This window comes from Mus caroli, chromosome 1 (genome assembly GCF_900094665.2).
Source record: "Mus caroli chromosome 1, CAROLI_EIJ_v1.1, whole genome shotgun sequence".
Taxonomy (NCBI): domain Eukaryota; kingdom Metazoa; phylum Chordata; class Mammalia; order Rodentia; family Muridae; genus Mus; species Mus caroli.
Window position 1 is genome coordinate 160,632,434 of NC_034570.1, and position 22,327 is coordinate 160,654,760.

Below are 22,327 nucleotides of genomic sequence, written 5' to 3' on the forward strand. Positions count from 1 at the left end.
ACACACACACACACACACAAACACACAGACACATACACACAAACACACACAGATACAGACACACACACACATACAGACACACATACAGACAGACACACACGGACACGGACACACACACAGATACAGACACACAGAGACAGAGACATACAAATAGACATACACACACATACAGACAGACACACACACACAGACACACATACAGACAGACAGACAGACACACACACACACACACACACTCCACTCATACTTTTTTCCTTTAAATTCTTGTTTGAGAACTTCATGCATGCATGCAATGTGTTTTGATCAAATCTACCCCCTTTCCTCCCTTTTACTTCCTCCCCTACCTACTGCTTTTTGCTCCCAACATCATGCGTTCTTTTACTTATATCCACCGAGGTCGTGTAATGCTGCCTGGACTGTGTAGGTATCAGGTCATTTATGGGAGCACGAAACTGACTCCCCCTTTCCCACGGCCATCAGTGCCAACAGTTCCTCAGCTAAGGATGGAACTTCACGAGTCTCTACCCCATCCATGCTGGGAATGGCCAGCTTGATCTCCTATACACAGTCTCAGTTGTTGACATACAGCCTCTTAATCCTGGAAGACACAACATCAATCTAATACTGGAGAGAGATTTAGGCTCCATAAGCACTCAGTATTTATCAGCTTAAACAGTTTTATAGGCAACAGATTTTCGGTTAGAACTGTAGCTACTATTTAAAGATTCACTTTCATAATGGCTACTCACTACCCTCCAACATTCCGAATGGTCTGTGTGTAACAGCACAATGGGGAGACTAATTTTTTAAGAACCCTTTCAAAACACAGCAGGTTTAGAACTGCTAAGTCCCAGGTTTGCAAACAGCTGGTTTTGGACTCATTTTCCAAACTTTTTGCTACTATAGTTGAGATTATTTTATGCACACGACACTTATTCCTGCTTCTTTGAAGTAACCTGTGATCGGATCAGAATGGTAGAAAACATTCCTTTCTGTGTTCTAGTCATGGCACCATGAGCCCATCAAGTTCCCCCCATTCATTAGTTGCCTCCTAATCCTACTGACACACATTAGAGCTGGTTTCCAGCTGAAAAACACAGATATTTTCAAGGTAAAAGTCCAAATACCTAGATGCCTGTTTTCAACACACAACACTATAAGCACTATTTAAAGAGCAACATATAATATGTTTAAAATGTGATTTGATTTAGAGGTGGTGAATTTCTTATGTCAGGAACATTAAGCCACATCTAAAGTCACAATAGACTCTGACTGCCCTTTCAACTCAATCAGCAATATTTATAAAGCACCTACTATTTGCCTCTGAACCCTTCTGTCGAGCTTTATTTAACTGTCAAATTTTTTTGGTTCTAATATTTCTATTTGGATACTAAGTTCTTATGTTTTTTACTGTCTATTTTTTTTATCTGTTCAAAGATAGAAGCCAGACATGGGGACATATGTCTAAAATTCCAAGCATGAAAGAAAACTGAGGCAGGAGGATTATTGACCCCAGGAGTTATAGACCAGCCAGGGCAATTTAGTAAGGCATAAACTCAGAATGAAAATTAAAAACAAGCGTACTTGTGATTGCTCATTAAAGTGCTTTTATGACTGTCTCCTTAAAAGTCTTTGTCAGGTAACTTTAACATATCTGGCATCCTGGTGTTAACATCCACTGATTACCTTTTGCTCTTCTGCTCAAAGTGAGATGTTTCTGTCCTCTTCATGTCTTCAGAACAACTATTCTAACTATAGAGAAGCTTATTGAGTTGTATAGCCCTTGGGTCTGGTTAATTTCAGTGTAGATTTTTTTTTTAATTGGGAAGCTTTTTATAATAAAGTTTATTTTTTTAACTGAGATTTTTCTTATTCCTTCTATGGCAAATGACTTTCAGTGAAAACCCAGAATCTTTAAACTATTATAAGACTTGAGATTCATTGAGAACTTTGTTTTAATATCATCCCACTGCAATGCCCCAAAAGGGGAAAGAGGAAGACACCATGCTGCTAAGGGTGGTTTGCCCACTGGCCTCTGCAGACACCCAAGGGCACGTCCTGCGTCTGTGCAATTCTAGCATCCCATCCAGCTCCCGGGGGCAAGCGTGCTCTGTGCCTGATTGTAAGTATCCTCCCTCCACTATTGCTGTCTACTCACTCTCACTACTCCTGGGCAATGGTGGGAGTCCAGGCTATCACTGACATCACACATGGAATAAGGTAGGGGATGAGACACTCATTACCATTGGCAAGGATGGAAATCCTGGCTCTCAGCCTTCTCTAATGGTATTCTTTTTTTTTTTTCTTTTATTGGATACTTTATTTACATTACAAATGTTATACCCTCTCCAGGTCTCCCTTCTGGAAACCCCCCTATCCCCTACCCCTCCCCCTATGAAGGTGCCCCCTCCCATCCACCCACTCCTACCTTCCCACCCTGGCAGTCCCCTATACTGGGGCATCGAACGCCCACTGCTCCTTCCACTGATGTCCAACAAGGCCATCCTCTGCCACATATGTGGCCAGAGCATGGATCTCTCCATGTGTACTCTTTGGTTGGTAGTCCAGTCTCTGGGAGCTCTGGGGGCGTCTGGCCAGTTGATACTGGTGCTCCCCCCCCCATGGGGCTGCAAATCCCCTCAGCTCATTCAGTCCCTTCTCCAACTTCCCCATCGGGGACCCCACACTCAGTCCAATGGTTGGCTGCAAGCATCCACCTCTGTATTTGTCAGGCTTTGGCAGAGCCTCTCAGGAGACAGCCATATCAAGCTTCCATGAGCAAGCACTTCCTGGCATCCACAATAGCATCCAGGTTTAGTGGCTGTATATGGGATACATCCCCAAGTGGGGCAGTCTCTGGATGTCCTTTCCTTCAATATCTGCTCCACACTTTGTCTCCATATTTCCTCCTGTGAGTATTTTGTTCCCCCTTCTAAGAAGTATTAAGCATCCACACTTTGGTCTTCCTTCTTCTTGAGATTCATATGGTCTGTGAATTGTATCTTGGGTATTCTGAGATTTTGGGTTACTATCACTTACCAGTAGTGCATACCGTGTGTGTGTGTGTGTGTGTGTTTGTGTGTGTGTTCTTTTATGTCTGGGTTACCTCACTCAGGATGATATTTTCAAGTTTCTGATGGCATTCTTACGGTAACTGATTCTAGCCCAGCAGTGGGGAAGTCAGAGCTCTACTCAGCCAGGTTGGCTTTGTTGGGTGGGGCTTTGAAGAACAGTTTTATTTTCTAAGCATTTGCCTGGAAGGATAGTTACGCCTAATTGTTCTGCCTCGCCAAGCTGAGCTTTCCCTTCTCCTTTGGGTAGCGAACAGGCTTGCTTGTGCTCCTGTGGCATATCTGGGTTGTCAGCTTCTTAAGCATCGAGTCTGGGATAGATGGAGCATAAAGAGACCTCTGCCCACACCATGTAATTTCTGGTTTCCAGGTTCTGAGCCCCAGCAATGGCAGATGGTTTCTGTGACCTGCAGCATACATTTCTACTCAAAGTGTCTATGGTCCTGAGAGAGAAGTCAGGCACCGGATTTCTTCCCTGCCCAAAAATGCTCCCCCAATGTCAAAGATGACCCTGGGAGGACTCTTTGCAACTCTAAAGAACGAAACTAATCCCGCCATTAAAAGAAAGAGAGAGAAGAAAAGCAGTGCAGAGCAACTCTTTCCCTTTTTTGGCATTCTTGGACAGGGTGGTGGCAAGGCCAGGCTCCAGGCATCTTGTATGAATTTCATGGGGATGAAGCAACACTGGCAGAGACCAGAGGAATCAGAAATTAATTTTAGGAGCCATCCCCACATCTGCAGAGCATAGCCATAGAAGGAAGGCAACCTTTAACAATAACTCCACCTAATTAGTTTCCTTTTCTGAAAATTCCCATTAAAATCCTCTCCTGTTCATTAAAAAACTTTGCAGTGAGCCTTGGGCGAATCCAATAAATTCATGAAGAGGGCAAGAACGGATCAAGGTAACTCAAAGGGGTTGGGAGAGCCTCCCCAGGGTTTTGCTTATCCAAGAACCTTAGGCAAACACAAGAGTTCTTTTGATTTTGTTTTTGGTTGTTGTTTTGTCTTAAACCCAGTATCTTCCATGTGCCAGTAATGCTACTCTCAGAGCATCATAATGGAGGGCTCTGCACCCCTCCTCCACCTCCATTTAGGGCTTTTCCTATCCACCTCTTCCAAATAACATTCCAAAGCATGGATTCACCAAGGTAAGATGTGGCTCCTGGTTAACAGCCTGGTCAGCAGGACAGTACTGAGTCTTCCCGGTTCTTAGAACAATGCTGGTCCCACTGCCTGGGACAATGGAGAAACCATGCAGTGCTGGGAATGGCTTCCCCTGGGGGCAGCACAGGGATTAAACCCAGAGACTCCTGCAGCATGTCACCACCCAGCTTAACTGAAGAAGTATTAGAGTCTCTTTGGTCTGAAATGAACTCTTTTTTTTTTTTTTTGAATTTCAAATAAGCTTTTAATTTTAAATGACCCCACCTACCTGTGCCTCAAATTCTTTTTTTTTTTTTAAATTAGGTATTTTCCTAGTTTACATTTCCAATGCTATCCCAAAAGTCCCCCCTACCCACCCACCCCCAATCCCCTACCCACCCACTCCCCTTTTTGGCCCTGGCGTTCCCCTGTACTGGGGCATATAAAGTTTGCAAGTCCAAAGGGCCTCTCTTTCCAGTGATGGCTGACTAGGCCATCTTTTGATACATATGCAGCTAGAGACAAGAGCTTCGGGGTACTAGTTAGTTCATATTGTTGTTCCACCTATAGGGTTGCAGACCCCTTTAGCTCCTTGGGTACTTTCTCTAGCTCCTCCACTGGGGGCCCTGTGATCTATCCAATAGCTGACTGTGAGCATCCACTTCTGTGTTTGCTAGACCCCGGCATAGTCTCACAAGAGACAGCTATATCTGGGTCCTTNCAGCAAAATCTTGCTTGTGTATGCAATGGTGTCAGCGTTTGGAAGCTGATCATGGGATGGATCTCTGGATACGGCAATCACTAGATGGTCCATCCTTTCGTCACAGCTCCAAATTTTGTCTCTGTAACTCCTTCCATGGGTGTTTTGTTCCCATTTCTATGAACTCTCCTCTACTTTGCAAGTGTTTTAAAGACAAATAGACAACAATATGAACAGGCCACTTCCTTCTTACTTTTCCAAATGGAAATATTCTTTTCATGGAAAAAATATCATCACCATCACCATTACAAATTAAGGTTAGTTTCAAATTTAGGCAAGAGAAGTGTAACTTAACAGTTACTTTAGCCAAACTGGTTCCACCATCTTCAGCAAGCCCACATAACTTCCAAGTTGTAGCTAAAGCCAGCCTCCTCCTCCTCCTTCTCGTCCTCCTTACATAAATGCTTGAAAGGGCTTTAGTTCTTGGTAGCTGTGAGGACATTTTTAGTTTTGCTACTCTCCATCCTGGCCCAGCTATGGTCTTGGAGACACACAGGAAATGAAGACATAGAGGAGGGGGCACAGGACTTTAAGCCTGCAGCTGCATCCCTCTGGGTGCCCTCTGGGAACTGGGTATCCTTCATAGCATAGGAGGAACAAGGGACAGGGCTGCCTTTGGCCTCCTCCCCTTCCCCCCTTTCCCTGCAGACATATGTCATATGGCACCTTCGAGAGTGCAAGCACTAAGAGCAGAAGGGCAGGGATTAGCAAAGTCCCCAAAGATAACTTTCTCCTCTCACTAGCTCTTCCAATGAAGGCCAGACAAGAGTGTGGAGCTGGTACCTGACTCCATGCAAATACCTAGCGTCTGGCCACGCCCCATTCTGCAGTCCTGAGTGTATGACTCCTGCCTTTGATTCCTTGTCCCCTGCTTGCCTCCCAGGGCACTGAGCCAAGCCCAAGGTTATTAGCCTAACCACCTCTCTAAACATCTAACCCCACAATCTGGCAGTCACCTGCCTTTTCCCAGGTGCCATCCCATTGGACCCTCTAGGCCTTTGCCTGACACTTGCTTCTTTTCAGACTAACAGGGCAGATCAGAAAGGACAAAGAGGGAACTCACCTTTACCTGTTTCTCCAATGTTTCCTAGTTGCTATGAGAGGAAAATTCATTGTGCCTTTTTTTTAAAAAAAAATAAAACAACAGAGTTCTTTATTTTATATGTATGAATGTTTTGCCTACATGTATGTATGTATTATGTATGTATATGTACCATGTACATGTCTAGTGACCATGGAAGCCAGAAGAGGGGATCAGATCCCCTGGAACTGGAGTTGTAGATGGTTATGAGCCATTAAATAGGCCCTGGAATAGAACCTGGGTCCTCTGCAAGAGCAACAGCGTTCCTACCTGCTGATCCATCTTTCCAGTCACCACCTCCTCCTGGCTTTTCTTGCTTTGTTTTGAGACAGTATCTCTTGTAGCCAAGGATAGCCTTGAACTTATACAGAGCTAAGGATGACCTTAAACTTCTAATCCTCCTTCTTCTGTCTCTAAAATATTAAGATGATAGGTCAGCAGGACTGCAACTGGTTTGTGTGGTGCAAGAGATCAAATCCAAGGCTTTGTGCATGCCAGGCAAATACTCTACCAACTAACCTACATCTCTAGACCTTGCCCATTGATCTATTTAAATAGGCAACTTCTGTATAACACTTCCATTTACATATTAAAATTAGCCTCCTACTTTAAAGGTAAATGGGGAGGCTCTGGGGGGCAAATGATTTCTCTCTAAGGGAAATAGTCCATCTTATCTTCTGCTTCTAAACCCTATTCTCTTTGTTGCTTATGATGAAGAAATAAGAATGGGTTCTGTTTGAGGACTGACTGGGGTAAGTGCGCCCGTCCCATGATACAGATCCTTCATTCCTTCATGTACTGAATTCATGTCAAACCATGTGTGGAAAGCCCCAGCATTTGTCTTTGCAAAAGCCCGTACCAGGAACTATTTTGTGAGATCTGCTTCAGAGGTAGGACTGCTTAGAAAAATGGGACAAGAGAAAACAGAGTCAAGAGTAACTAGCAGCATGGCCCTCCCTCCTTCTGAAGGTCAGAAATGAACATGGCATCTTGGAAGTCCTCTCCTGAACCCGAAAGCAGAGGAGGAGTATTTATTGAAAAAACTTGTTATCCCTATTAGAGATCTCAGATAAGCACATGCTGAAGCCTGAAGTTTGGTATTATTCGCTGGACATCAATGGAGACTTATTTTAAAATAAAAATAAAAGGCCCAGCAAGGTGACATAAACATAGGCTATATAAACTCCTCTTGACATATTCTTCATGCTTCTAGGCAAACAGTTATTAGACTGAAAATAAAGCTGTCTCCCACACTATGCTCAGTCTATGGCTATAGGATACTGCATTTCAAAACTGAAGTGCTAATGAATTCCCATAGTGCATGAGATCGCTTATGTGGTTATTGTTAATCTAGCAGAAAATAAAGTCGTACACAATGCAACGGCAAGACAACCATCTTCTACCCAATGCACTGGGAAGACACCTGTCTAAACAATCTAATGGGAAGGCACCCGTCTACACCAACCTTGGTCTGTGGATTCACACTCTTGTCCTGGCACTAACTACCTGGTGCCCTAGCTTTCATCCTCTCTTGCCACATCTAATCAACTTGGGGAGCTCATGAAGCAGTTCATTGGTGAAGTCCTTCTAAAATGTGGTTCTGTAACTGTGAGAGCCTCCTTTTCTTACCCTGTTAGATCAGAAAGCTCTTTGTTCCCATAGTAACGCTACCACTTGGACAAAAAGATAATTGCCTTGTGAGGTGCTGGCCTTGTGATACAAGTTAAAGACTGGATTTGGCAGAGGATGTAGGTTAGTGGTCGAATGCTTGCCTGACATGTGTAAGGTCCTGAGTTCAATCCTCAGGTCTGGAACAACAATAAATGGGGGTGGGGCAAGAGAGCATCAGAATGGTCTTCACAGAGTATGTGAGGATCTAAGAAGTATGAGTCCATCAGACACCACTAGAACAGCGTAGGTGCTCAACGCCAGTGGATGCTATGATTAGCTGCAGGTCCCATTATCATCTTTGTGGATAATTACTGCTGTCACTTTGTTCCCTCTCTTTCTACCTTCCAAAGCAGATAAAATAACACACTAGAGAAGACATGGTCTCTTCCCACGAGAAGCTCACACACAGCTGGAGAGAGAGAGATAAATTATTCTGATGTGGGGATGGAAGGAAGAATAGTTCAGTGGTAAGAATACATGCTTAATATGAATGAGGTGCTGGCCCCTCTCTAGCATCCATGTTACAACAAAACAACACTAATGCAATGTTCTAAGAGCTGTACATGGATCTTACATGTAAACGTAGTGCCAGTAGAAGTAGATAATTTGGGGCTGGCAAGACAGTTTAATGTTAAAGGCATTTGTTACCAACCACCCCCCCCCTTTCATGTGTGTGTGCATGTGTACACACACAAATTTGATAAAAAGGTTTTTAAGAAACATTTAATTTGTGGCTAAAGTCAAATATGCTGTGGAAGCATAAGGGCCTGAGTCTGGATTCCTAGACAGATGATAGATAGATAAATAGATAGATAGATGATAGACAGACAGATAGACAGATAGACAGACCAATCTACTGATAACACACACACATACACAGATGCAATATTTTTTAAAAAAGAAATAGTTACTTTAAGGTTGTAGAGATGGCTCAGTCAGGAAAGTGTCTGGTATGTGAGCATTAAAGACCTGAATTGGGATTCCCAGAACCCATATAAAAGACACTGAAAGTACATGCCTAGAACATTAGTGTTGGGAAAGCACATGCCTAGAACATTAGTGTTGGGAAAGCACATGCCTAGAACATTAGTGTTGGGAAAGCACATGCCTAGAACATTAGTGTTGGGGAGGTAGAGGCAGGGGACCAGCCAAATGGAATCTATGAGTTCTAATATCAGTGAGAAACTATATCTCAAAAATAAGGTAGAGAATGATAGAAGATACTTAACACTGACCTCTGTCCTCCATGCACATGGGTACATACCTACAAAACATACACATACAACACACACACACACACACACATACATAAACACACACACTCTCCACCCACCCTGCGCCCCTCTTTCCCCACTTGTGTGTGTGTCTCTAATGAGAAGGACCATGTCTTCTCTAACATGCTATCTCATCTACTTTGGAAAGTGGAAAGGGCAAAACCAAAACAAAGCCACAAACCACATATGCATACCCATAATTCCTCTGTGCATCTGTCCCATAGTTCCCAGAACATGGTGGATCTATGGTAAGTATTGTTCATTAGCATGTTAAAGCCACCTGCCTTCAATGACAATCTGTCACCTTAGCGGATCCCAGCACAGTTAGTGGTTTACTGAAGAAATCACATGGAACCTAGCTGTTTAACAGAAAAATCTCTTAGACGACGATCAAGGTTAATCTTAGCATTCTACTCCTTAGCACACAGTGCTGTAGTGTGATTCAGGGATTATAACAAGTAACCATGATTAGATACATGAAAAAGATAATTACTTGGGCCTCCTTGAACATTGAAAATGATGTTCTGATTGGAGGACATCAAAGCAAAGCCAATTATCTTAGCAACTGAGCTTATGATACTAATTCAACTTAAGATTCATTATCTGCTGGCATCGGTTCAGGAGGAGAGCATTCCTAGATGCTTGGTAACAAAACCAAAACGATGGTTCTTACCCAGCAGTGAGATGGCTGCATCATAGCTCGCTACTTCCCAAGCTAGTGGGGAGTGTACGAAGATCTGAGTCTCCTAGACAAATCCAGCTAAAATCCTACTTTGATTGCTCTCTCTCTCTCTCTCTCTCTCTCTCTCTCTCTCTCTCTGTCTCTCTGTCTCTGTCTCTCTGTCTCTGTCTCTCTCTCTGTCTCTCTCTCTGTCTCTCTCTGTGTGTGTGTGTAAAATGCTTGCACATGTCAGTCCTAGGTGTGTTATTCCTCAGGATGTTGAGACAGGGTCCATCCCTGGCCTGGAGCTATACAAGGAGATTAGGTTGGGTGTTGGCAAGCCCCAGGGATGCACCTGTATCCATCACTGGGTGTGTTCATGTGGCACATGTACATGTTTTACATGTGCTTGGGTGAACATGTGTCCATCTGCATATGTGTACACGTAAAAGTCCAAAGTTGACGTCTGCTGTTGTACTCCATTTACTGAGATAGTCTTTCACTGAAGCTATAGATCACTGACTCCTGTCTAGCTAGCCAGGACCCCTGCCTAAGTGTTCCTAAGTGTTGGGGTTACAGAAGCCAACATGCCAGCCTGGATTTTACCCAGGTGTTGGGGATCTTGAACTCTGGGCTTTACACTTAGACAGCAAGCTCTTTGTCCACTGAGTCCTCTCGAGACTCCATGTTCAGCTTCTTTACACTGGTTCTGGGGACCAAACCCAGTAATCTCTCCAGTCCCTGCTCAGCCTTAAACTGACATATTGACAGAAAAGGAGAATGGCGTGGTGACCTAAAGAAATACCTTAAGACATCACTATATCCCACTGCTAAATTCTTCTGGATTTCAAGACCCCCCACCACACACAAATAGCATTCATTCATCCAGCTAGCCAAACGCCACAGGTAATGAAAACATTCTCAAAATGTCTAACCATCCAGGAAAATGCTGAGCTCACAAAGACAGCCCTGCCCTTCAAAGCTCATTAAGAGGTAGGGCCCCTTTAAAAGAAGAACTTCGCCATTGATCAGTTATACATAATTTGAAGACCAACAGGAGTTCTGGGAGTTGTGTAACCTCAGAGTGTCCCCAGAAGACTGAAACAGTGCGGCCAACCTTTAGCTGCTGAGGTCTGTCTGCTTTCTCTGCAGCCCATTCTGTTGTCAGAGGCTTGAGTACATTCAGGTGACCTGGATTTATATACAAGCTTTAAAAAGCATGGCTCCACGGCTCGGGCTGAGATCTGAACCGAAAAACTTACAATAATCCCCCCTAGGCCAGCTCTTCACTTCATTGTTAAAGGCTCAAAATGAGTTGCTCAGAACATATGCTGGGAAGGGTAGCACCAGGACCCGAACCCAGGCCTTCTTGTCTCTGCCAATGGCTCCTTCTAGCATGTCACACTGACCCAGTGAAAACCAAAATGTTCTTTCAGGAGAGGAGCCAATTCAGCATCTTCCAAGCTTGTTACTGAGTATCGGGCAGGAATGCTAGGCTGCACATAAGCTGTGTTGCTGCTCTGCCTATGGTGAGCTGGCAAGAGGGTCAAGCCTCAACTATGATGGCCACCCCAGCACTCAAGGACTGTTCCATTTCCTTGTAGAAAACTGAACATTTACACGGGAGCCCGTCACATCCTTCTCAGCTCTGAGAAGGAACGTGTGTGTGTGTGTGTGTGTGTGTGTGTGTGTGTGTGTGCCTGAGCTTCGTGGCAGCACTCTCGGCTACCAGGACGGTCACATGGGAAGCAGATGACAAAAAGGCTGATTACTGCGAATGCTAATGCGCATTCATCTGCCAGAGGCGGCAGGATATGCACACAGTGATTAAAGGCATTATCCACATCACAGCCCGGGCCTGAAATGGACACCAGGCGTGGGCGGAGGAAACGAGATAGGAGGCTCCTCTTTCCCAAGCTGGCATGGGAAGAGTCAGATCCAGGACTGACCTGCCACACAGCCTCCTTCCTGGGGCAGAAGGGCAAATCCTAGAGATTACCAAGCATGCAGTTTTGGAGTGAGTCACAGGTCCCCAGGACTCCCTCAGGGACATGCTCTAGTGTAGCTTTCATGTACTTAGGGAAAGAGGGGGTGGCTTCTCTCCCAGGTAACACCTGGCATCCTGCCGCCCTTGTTAGTGTGGGATCTAACCTATCTTTCAGTACATGATGGAGCTGGCACCACACATGGTACTTGATACAAGGGGGTGGGGTGAGATGGGAAATAAGATTATTCTTTAAGGACAAGACCTGAAGTCACTCCATTGTGGATGATAGCAGGGGTACACTAAGTTATCCAATGGGGACATAATCATTCCCAGGGGCCTAACTAGAGGTAATATGCACAGTAGGGTAGTGGCGAGATTTTGGGAGTGTTAGCCATAGATGAACAGAAGTCTTGGTCAGAACTGTCAAATAGATTTAAGGGATTGTGTAATGGTTTGCAGATGCTCGGCCCAGGTGCTCCGCACTATTAGAAGGTGTGGCCCTTTTGGAGTAGGTGTGACCTTGTTGGAGTAGGTGTGTCACTGTGGGTATAGGCTTTAAGATCCTCATCCTAGCTGTCTGGAAGTCAGTCTCCCACTAGCAGCCTTCAGATAGAGATGTAGAACTCTCAACTGTGCCTGTACCAGGCCTGCCTAGATGCTGCCATGCTCCTGCCTTGATGATAATGGACTAAACCTATAAGCCAGCCCCAATTAAATGTTATCATTTATAAGACTTGCCTTGGTCATGGTGTCTGTTCACAGCAGTAAAACCCTAACTAAGACAGACTATATCTCCCAACAAGGACATTATGAACCTTGGTTTTTGGTGGTGCCAACATTCCTACTGTAAAATAGGCAGAACTGGTCTGCTTTGATGCCCACCCAGAAGCCCATACTAATTTGCCTTCTCATGTGGTTTGTCTTCAATTGGTAGGAAATGGGTGCTTGTCAGGATACTCACTGATCCAGGAGACAATTCTATTTCAGAGTAGATTAAGAAACTATTAGTGAAGTTTATACATCTACCGCCTTAAGTTGGTCAATGTGATGTCGCATCCTGAGGGTCATAATTTCAAAACTAAGTCTGGATACTTTTTAAGGTCAGAGGAACATGTTTATTACGTATTTTTTCTCCTTTTTTATTTTTGACAATTTCTTACCTATATACCACATACTGTGATCATAACCACCCCCATTACCTTCTCTTGTCTCCTTCCCATTCCTCTTTCTTCCTAGCTGGTCTCTTTCTACCCTCGTGTCCTGTTGCTTCTTTGTATAGATCCTGTGCAGGCAGCTCCAGTTGCAGTGTGTTCCTGATTTCCTTAACTACATCACAACCTGTAGATTTCGGAGCACTCTTCTCCATTCTTAGCCTCCTATGAGCTTCCCACCTCCTTCTTCCACAATGTTCTCAGCCTGGATTTTGTGGCTTGAAAGAGTAAATAACTCAGCCCCTGGCAAAGGTCGAGGAAAGTCTGTGAGGGAATCACCAACCAAGGAAATGGCCACAGTGGCTGATGTAAGGCTGTTTGTGACCAAGGCTGTGAACACACCCTGTCACCTGGGAAATATTCACAAATGATTTTATCAGTGGAGGGTGCTGAGCCACTAATTCCCCTCATGGCAAAGGCTGAGAGAAACCATCTAACGCACAAAGACAGAAACCAGTCTCCCTGAACCAGGCACATGGGCTGCGCTGGTTTCTCCAACTCCAAAAACATATCTTACTCAAGAGAGCATCATTGCACTTAAAATTTCAAGCCTAGAGACTTAGTAGGCATCCACTTGCTTCATCAACTTTCTTACTCAAGAGTTCCCCAGAGGTAGACACTCTAGCCCTCTCCCCAGCTATGCACGATGTGCAGATATGTGGGGTTAGAGAGGAGGCACTCAGGATGTCCCTGTGGCAGCAACTGTGAAAGAACTCTACAGGTCACATAAATGGGGGCTGCAGTGCAGCAGGGCTAAGTGTCATCCCAGGTGGCTGTCTCCGCTCATGTGCTTGACACTTGTTACTAACTGCAGGTTGATCTCTATTCAAAACATGTGACACTAGTAAGTCCCAAGAGTTCAGAAGGTTAGGGGAGGGGATGCTAAACTGAGACTATTTTTATAGACTTGGCCAGTCTGAAAATCGGAACTCTGAAATGCTCCAACATCAGAAACTTTTCGAGCACTGACATGACACACCAACACTGTCAAATTCCGAAGCATTTGGGATTTCAGTTGAGGGATGCTAAACACATACCACTTAACATGGAAGCACTTCCCACTATTGAGACTCAGGGAGACCAGCTGCAACAAGCTGCCTGCTTTCTCGGGCTCAGGAGGCTGGAGCAGAAGAACTGCAAGTTCAAATCCAGTCTAAGCTGCAAAGTGAGATCCTATCTGCACACACACACACACACACACACACACACACACACTTAAAGGTAAAGGTATTCAAATGGAGAAGTGGCTTTGAAGATGAGGATATTGGGAAGTGGCCCATAGGCTATGAGTTATTGAGACCCAAGTCCCACTAGGCCACTGGCCTCTGCCTCCCTCTGCTCCAGCTGTGGCTTAGCAACATGACTGCTAGTCAAAGAAGAGAGCAGGAGACAATGTCCCAGAAGGAAAAGGTATCTCATGCCTAGTTTGCCAGCTTCAGGCTCAGCCACTCACCTTTTTCTTCTTCTTCAGAATCACCTTGACACCGTCCACAGAGACCATGATGCTTACTTTCTTCTTCTTGATGTTCTTGGCTTTAAACTCATACTGCAAAGAGAGAAGAGAAGAACGGGTTCAGCTTAGACTAGCCACAGCCTGCCTCTCACCTGGCTACAAGGGCTGTGGAGCTGTGCAGTCTGTGGCATAACCAGCATCTTTGGGGAGGTATGAGCACACGGACAACTGCAGGGAACGTCCAGGGGGAACCCTGAAGTTAGAACAGGGACCTGTGTAGTCATCAGTTCCCTGACTTGGTCATCACGGAGGACTAAATCGATAGACCTAAAAGATCCTAAGAAGAAGGACATAAGCCACTCCAATGAGATACAAATAACAGCCTGCTTTGAAAGTCTCCTCTATATACCAAAACCTTCCCTCAGTAATCCATCCTGCCATTTCACGACTGTCAGGCATGAACTTCTTGTGTCTAACCAAATGCTGCTGACAGTCCATTCCATCCCCAGTGAAGATTAAGTGCCTTCATACCAGGGCTTTTTACACAAGGAAAACAAACAAACAAATAAACAAAAATCAACCCTGAAAATTCTAAATTATTCTCTTTTAGTTCCATCTCCAAATCCCTTTACCTGTGGGTCAGTCTCTAAACTTCCCCACAGTCTCATCAATCTGAAGACTGTCAGGGGCGTGGGTCAAACCAGTGATGCTCATACAGCTCGAATTGCCTTATACTTTCATGTTACCCCTCGCATTTGAAGTCCTGGGCAGGCTGTTCTAACCACCAGTGTGCACTGTTACAGAACACTCACTAGGCCTACCCCTCAAGTCTTTCCATTATGTTTCTCCAATCATAGGCATCTTTTATGTTTGTACAGATGTTTCTTTCTAGTTGGTCTAATCCATCATCTTCCTTAATGAACTTCATTGTGAATACTCCTCCAGTTTAGTTAAACCATTTGAGATACTCAATGCCTATAATTCTAGCACTCAAGAGGCTGGCAAGGGAGGGTTGACATGAGTTTGAGGCCAGCCTGGTGGACACAATGAGCTCCAGCCTCACCTGGACTACAGAATGAGACTTTGTCTCAAGAAACCCAAACAAGAACATATACAAACACTACCATTTGGTCTCCATCTTAGTATCACCACATAAAAACAATTCCCATGGGAAGTTCTCAATCAAACATGTATGATACAGACTAAAGTAAGCAATCAGGAACCTCAGATTCAGAACCAAGACCTCCTACTAAGCCAACATGTAGGCCTGGCTAAAGGCATCTAGTTCCTTGATGAGTTCCTGAAAGTCAATGATTTCAACAGTGAGTATGTTGATAGAGATCTAAGTCATCTATTCCACTGGAAGGATGACATAACCCACACTGAAAACCTTACCAGAATCAGACAGAGCCTCTCTTCCTTGGCCATGCCCTCTAGCAGTCAGATCTCAAAGGATTCCAAGGTGGGGATGGAGCTCAGTTGGAATGATGCCTGCCTGCCATGCAGGAGGTGTGGTGGTACATGCCTATAATTTCAGCACTTGGGAGCTGGGGGCAGGCGAAGCAGAAGACAAAGGTCTTCCTATATTAGAGAACAAGTTGAAGCCAGACTGGGCTTCTAAAGCCACTGGCTGAACAGATCTGGTGACCTGAGTTCCATCTCTTGTACTCACATAAAAATGGAGAGAGAGACCCAACTCCATGAAGTTCTCCTCTGACCTTCATATACAGGCAAACACACAAATAATACATGTAAGTAAACAAACATGTTCCTATTGTCTACAGTCTGTCCCTTCACCAAATTTTTGGTAATCATTGTTATTTTACATACAATGCTGATATCTCTTAACTACCTGCTTCTTATAGACATGGTCGTATATCATTCTTTCTATTATCAGCACACACTATGGATCACAGCTCAATAACCCCTAGGTACCAACACCATACATCTCTCAGTTTGACGGCCCCATCCCCCAAGCCCCAATTGTACTATTCTGTCCAATTACTTATCATGAGGGCATGGAAGAAGGGCAAACCTGGGTAGCAATGAGAGCCAAAGTCTACTTCAGCCAGAATCAAAGCTAATTGGAGAAAGAAAGGAAAGAAGAGGGCAGTATATGTGTAAAAGGACAGGATGGTGTCTGGCTTGGGACTGGATCTCAGCTGTATACCGCAGTGCCCTCTGCCTCTGCAGCATGAGTCCCTGTGGTGGGACTGGGGGTAGGACTGGATCTGCTTAGCAGGCACCTGGGGAAGGACTCCAATTCCATTTCTCTCTGGACTGCAGCGTTCTGCTCAGCTGCAGGCTGGATGAACTAAAATGACCTTGGGTAAGAAAACAGCCACAGCAATTCATAATACAGCTGACTTTGGCCTTGTGCCGAGCAGGCGAGGTGAACCAGCCACAGTTCCTGACCACGCCTGCAGTTACCTCCGCTTACTTGAACTTGAATAAACACACCTTCCAGCTGCACCCCTTTCTGAACAAGTCCTGAAAGTTAAGGCTGTTCCTGAAGCCACTCTCAGGCTAAAGAGGCATGCCAGTAAACTCTGGCAGAAGCTAGGGGCACAAGAGTTAGAAAGACCCAGGGAAGGGTTACACATGGCCCACATAGGTCAGTCTCAACTGCTTTTCTGTCATCCTCTCAGATGTCACTTTAGCATTCTCTCACATACATGTCACCCCCCCCCCTTTTAGAGTAACAAAACTAAAGCAGAAATACCAAGTACCTAGTTCTGCCAAGTACTATGCAATTTCCTCTTCTTTGTGTATGTATGGGTGTTGGCACCCATATGTATGCATGCCTGTGAAGACCAGCACTCAACTTCAGGTTTCATTCCTTGGGAGAGAGCTGCCTTGTTTTTTTTTTTTTTTTTTTTTTTTTTTTTTTTTTTTTTTTTTTTTTTGAGAAGAGGCCTCCCAGTTGGCCTGGAACTTGCTGATCTGGTTGGCTGGCTACTGAAACCCAGGGATCTGCATGGCTCTGTCTCCTACATGCTGGGATTGCAAGCACATGCCACCAGGCCTGGCTCTTCTACATGAGTTTTGAGGACCAAATTCAGGTTCCCATGCTTTCAAGGTCAAACACATTGAGCATCTCCCCACCTACAGCCCCAAGTTGAGGTAATTAATTGAAGTTGGCTACAGCTCTTTCCTATCTGATCCACTTCTCTGGTGGGTTAACTCTCTCTGGGACCAAATACAATCCATCAAGAAAGCCTAGAAAGAGGTACCTGACTAGCTCCTTGCTGTGTTTCTGAATCTTGCCTGTATTTTTACAGTTTGTGTTTTGATGTTTGGGTATGTTTTTCAGTTCCTCCATCTTCAAAACAAAATATGATAACTCTGGTGGGACATGCCTTTAATCTCAGCACTAAGGAGACAGGGGCAGGCAGATCCCTAGGAGTTCTAAGTCATCCTGGTCTACATAAAGAGTTCCAGGCCATCCAGGGTTCCATAATGAGACCACATCTCAAAAACAAACAAACAAAACCAAGCCAAACAGAACAACAACAACAACAGCCAACAAGCAAGACAAACCACAAAATATGTATGGGGCCTGAGATGACTCCGTGGAAAGTGCGCTTGCCATCAACCTAGTAACCTGAGTTCAATTTCCAGCCCCCACACAGCCAAAGGCAAGAAACTCTACGTCAAGTTATCCTCTGACCTCCCTATGTGTTCTGTGGCAACTGTAAGCACACAAGTATGCTCATAGTCATGCGAACATACTCGAGCATGCACATGCGCTCGAGAGTACACACAGAGACACAAATAAATCAATGTAAAACAAAACAAAGTGAAAAACAACAACAGCAAAGTCACAAAATGGAACTAAACTTGGTTACAGTTGGAAAGCACTCTCTGCCTTCACCACCAAGCACACACTCCCATACACAAGGCTCTTACAGGTCTGTGGGCACAATGACTTCACAAAAAGTGATACCCCATTTTCTCCCAGAACTGTGACATTGGTAACCCAGGTGCTTCTTCTAATAGCTGGCAGGATGCTCTGGAGTCCTCCAAAGTGAGAAAGGACGAGAGAAGCAGCAAGCAGGCCTCCAGGTCCCATCACAGCTGCTAGCTGCTGGCAAGGGCTCTGAGCATTGTCACACTCTCAGCTCTGTCTCACTCTGCATTATCCCGCCTGCCTCCTGATGTCCCAACCACTTTCCACCTGCAGACTCAGAATGAAGCTGCACCTCTGCTGGGAACCCAGGACATGAAAGCCAAATGCTTAAATATTTATCATTATGCCATTTCTTTACAGGGCAATCACACTTCATGGAGACAGGTATGCTTTCACGCTCATTAGCAGGGAAACGGATGGATTTGGAGAGGAGAGGATAACGGAGGGACCACGGGAAGAGAGAGGGAAGGGGCTCTCAAAACTAAGTCCTCCTTTTTCCCAGACACTGCGTGTGCTCTGAAGTAAGTGCTGCCCGAGCAAGCTGGCTTGGAGGAAGCACCTGTGTTCCTTGGGACAGGAATCCAATGTGCTCAGGACTTGCCAGGGGCTGAAGGACAAACACAGTGACCGGTGCCACCAGCTGTGGGTTCCAGCCAGCATCAGAGTACATGCCAACAGGCCTGGCCTCCACCCATGGTGGCCAGACTGTTTTGATACATTCACTCTGCTGGCCACATCAAACTCCTAGAACCTAACATTTGAGGGACCCAAACAATACAAAGTCCTGGACCACTAACCACACAACACTGGAATGTCCAAGCGAAAGTGTCTGAGGTTCAGAAACAAACTTGTGATCTTTTATTGGAATAAAGGCTCGAGAACTTAGTGTGCTGTGTCAGTCAGGGAGGCCCAGGAGGGAGAGGCTGGCTTGAGGATGTCAAAAAGAGTCAAGAGGAAGCCCTCAAGAAGTGACAGGAACAAGAACACTGGCTAGAAGCCACAGCTGCGTCCAGACCCGAAGCCTGGCTCCTGAGCACCTACTGATCCCTAGACCTGCCTCCTACAACCATGTGGCTTGGTCTCAGTCCAGGAAGCTGAGGAAGGACAGGTAGTCCAAGAAGCAGGTCAGCTGCAGGGTGAGTGAAGCAGGTGACAGTGACAGCCACTGAAAGAACAACCTGACACTGGAAAGCGAGGTCCCAGAGTGACTTCAGAGCCAGGGACAGGGTTAGGGCTACTAGACGCTCCACATCACATTCACAGCAATGTGCTGCTCCCCGACAAATCTGTAGATGATAATACTGAATTTTTTTTAAAACAGATTCTATTTTTTTACTTCTTAGGTCGCCTTGATAACAAATACTTCGGTCCTTCTCCTTCCTACAGATGCAAGCCATGGGCTGCTGAGGAGTTCAGTGTTCCTGGGTGACTTCGCCAGGAAGAAGGGAAGCAGTTTGCAAAGGCAAGCAAGGACTGGCTTGCTGGACAAGCTCTGGGTTTTCTTTCTAGAGCAGACCGTAGCTCTGCTTTCTGTAAATGGCCAAAGGATGCCTCTCTACCACCAACTCTACTGTGTGGGTGTTCTACGCTTTAATTTTTATTTGGGGGTGGGGGGTTTATAAGATAGGGTTTCTCTTTGTATAAAAGCCCTGGCTGTCCTGGAACTCACTTACTTTGTAGATCAGGCTGGCTTCGAACTCACAGAGATCCTTAGCCTCTGCCTCCTGACTGTTAGGATTAAAGGTGTGCCTTGAGACAGAACCTGGAGTTCACTGTTTCAGTGAGACTAGCTAGCCAGTGAGTCCCAGGGATCTTTCTGGCTCTACCTCCCCAGCCTGGAATTACAGATGTGAACTGACATGTTTTCTCTTTCTTTTCTTTGTTATCTGAATGCTTGAGATCTGAACCCAGATCCTTAGGTTTGGACAGCTAGCAATTTACCTACTGAGCATCTCCCAGGGTCCAAGCATGGAAATTATGCTGGTGAATTCTGGCAGTACTACCAGCAGTCATTTACCCTGTTTTGGTTTCCTGAATATAAGCACATCTCTACCACAAACTGTGCATAACTCTGAAGAGATGGCTATAACATAAAGGGTTTTCATGAAAGACATCTGTTCTTAATGATAGTTTAGTAACATGCATAGTGATGTTAAAAAAGCTAAGTGCAGCCAAGTTCACAACACTATCATTCACAATAGTCAAAAGTTTGAAGCAGGAGCTGGTGAGATGGCTCAGTGGGACTGACTGCCCTTCCGGAAATCCTGAGGTCAAATCCCAGCAACAACATGGTGGCTCACAACCATCCACAATAAGATCTGATGCCCTCTTCTGGTGCATCTGAAGTCAGCTACAGTGTACTAATGAATAATAATAAATAAAATCTTTGGGCCAGAGCAAGCAGGGACTGAAGAGAGCAGGGCTGACCGGAGCAAGCAGAGGTCCTAAAAATTCATTCCCCAACAACCACATGAAGGCTCACAACCATCTGTACAGCTACAGTGTACTCACATACATAAAATAAATAAATAAATAAATCTTTTAAAAAGTTGGAAGCAACCTGTGTTGGTAGATGGATGAATGGACACCAAGTGTTATCCATCTTAGACAGCAGAATACTATTCAGTCTTATAGGGAAGGCAGTTGTGCTATGTGAAATAAGCCAGTTACAAAATCACAAGTAATTTGGGAGTCCACTCTTACCAGGTTCCCAGGATGGCCAAGTTTTTAGATGCAGATGGTGGTGGGGTTGATTCCAGAAACTGATAGGTGGAAAATGGGGAGCTAGGATATTATGGGTTCAGCTTCAGAGAGTTTTATTAATTTAGAAATTGTTTTAGAAACAAATTCACCTCAAGTGTTATAATATATATATATTCCAAGCTCACCTCAAGTTCAAAATCCTTCTGCCTCAGCTTTCTGAACATTAGAATTACATCACAAAACTCCTGGAACTGGCTGGTGGCAGAGGCTGTTGTACGACAATACTCACCGCTGCACAATTTTAAATTGAAACATGGTTAAGATGGTAATTTTTGGGTACACATCCTTTACCACAATTCAAAGACACAAAACGGGGTGATCTCGCTGAAACATCTGTAACCCCACGGACTGTCAGAGTTGACTTGGGTAATTTGGCTGGCTAGGTATGCAGGGTGTAGAGTAACTGAGTTCCCTTACTAGACCTCCAAATATGTTCTCAAAGACCCAAGACTAAAAGACTCACATAGAAAACAGAATTCTGCTCCAAGAGAGTCTACTTTAACCCCACTCACTGAAGATACTTCTGCACCCAGCATGCAAGGCAAACATATCACCCGCTTCCACCCTTCCACATAATTACACCCGTTAATCCCTGTGGTGGTTTGAATATGGCTAGCCCAAGGAGTGGTACTATTTGAGGGTGTGGCCTTGTTGGAGTAGGTGTGTCATCATGGGTATGGTCTTTAAGACCCTTATCCTAGCTGCCTAGAAGCGAGTCTCCTCATAACAGCCTTCAGATGAAGATGTAGAACCCCCAGCTGCGCCTGCACCATGCCTGCCTGGATGCCACCATGCTTCTGCCTTGATGATTATGGACTGAAGTTCTGAACCCGTAAGCCAGCCTCAATTAATGTTGTCCGTGTGAGACTTGCCTTGGTCATGGCGTCTGTTCACAGCAATAAAACCCTAACTAAGACAATCCTCATGCCTAGAATGCTCTCCCCACACCATCTGATGGCCAAGTCCTCCTTATTCTAGAAGGACCTGCTCAGGCTTCGATACAGAACAGACTTTTTTTTCAGGCTGGTGCCCTTTAACACAAACCCTCAGAGCTGCTCCACCAGCTCAGTTATTACGGTTAATGCAAGCCTCTATTCTCCACCCAATGTCGGTTGTTTGCTTTCTGATTTCTCGCAAAGGTCATACCTTCCTTGAGAGCAAGAAAATATGATTTACATATATTTTTATGAAGAACACAGCACGGGGCCCCAGCGGGGTGATATACTAAGGTCAAACAAGTGAGCAGACACAATGAACAGTGGTTATTCACATAAGAAAAGAGGGCATATTATACAAGGGTAAAATAAGCTCTCTGGAAGTTAAGGGACAGCATGGATGGTAA

At 44.9% G+C, this 22,327-nt stretch overlaps 1 protein-coding gene across 3 annotated transcripts in view; it reads right to left on the reverse strand.

The window, feature by feature from the left end:
• Nos1ap (nitric oxide synthase 1 adaptor protein) overlaps positions 1–22,327 on the reverse strand; it is a 289,982-nt gene that overhangs the window by 75,981 nt on the left and 191,674 nt on the right. For all 3 annotated transcript variants that reach the window (XM_021163360.2, XM_021163356.2, XM_029477646.1), the window contains exon 3: positions 14,313–14,405. In XM_021163360.2, the coding sequence (XP_021019019.2) occupies positions 14,313–14,405 (93 nt within the window). The remainder of the gene's footprint in view (positions 1–14,312; positions 14,406–22,327) is intronic.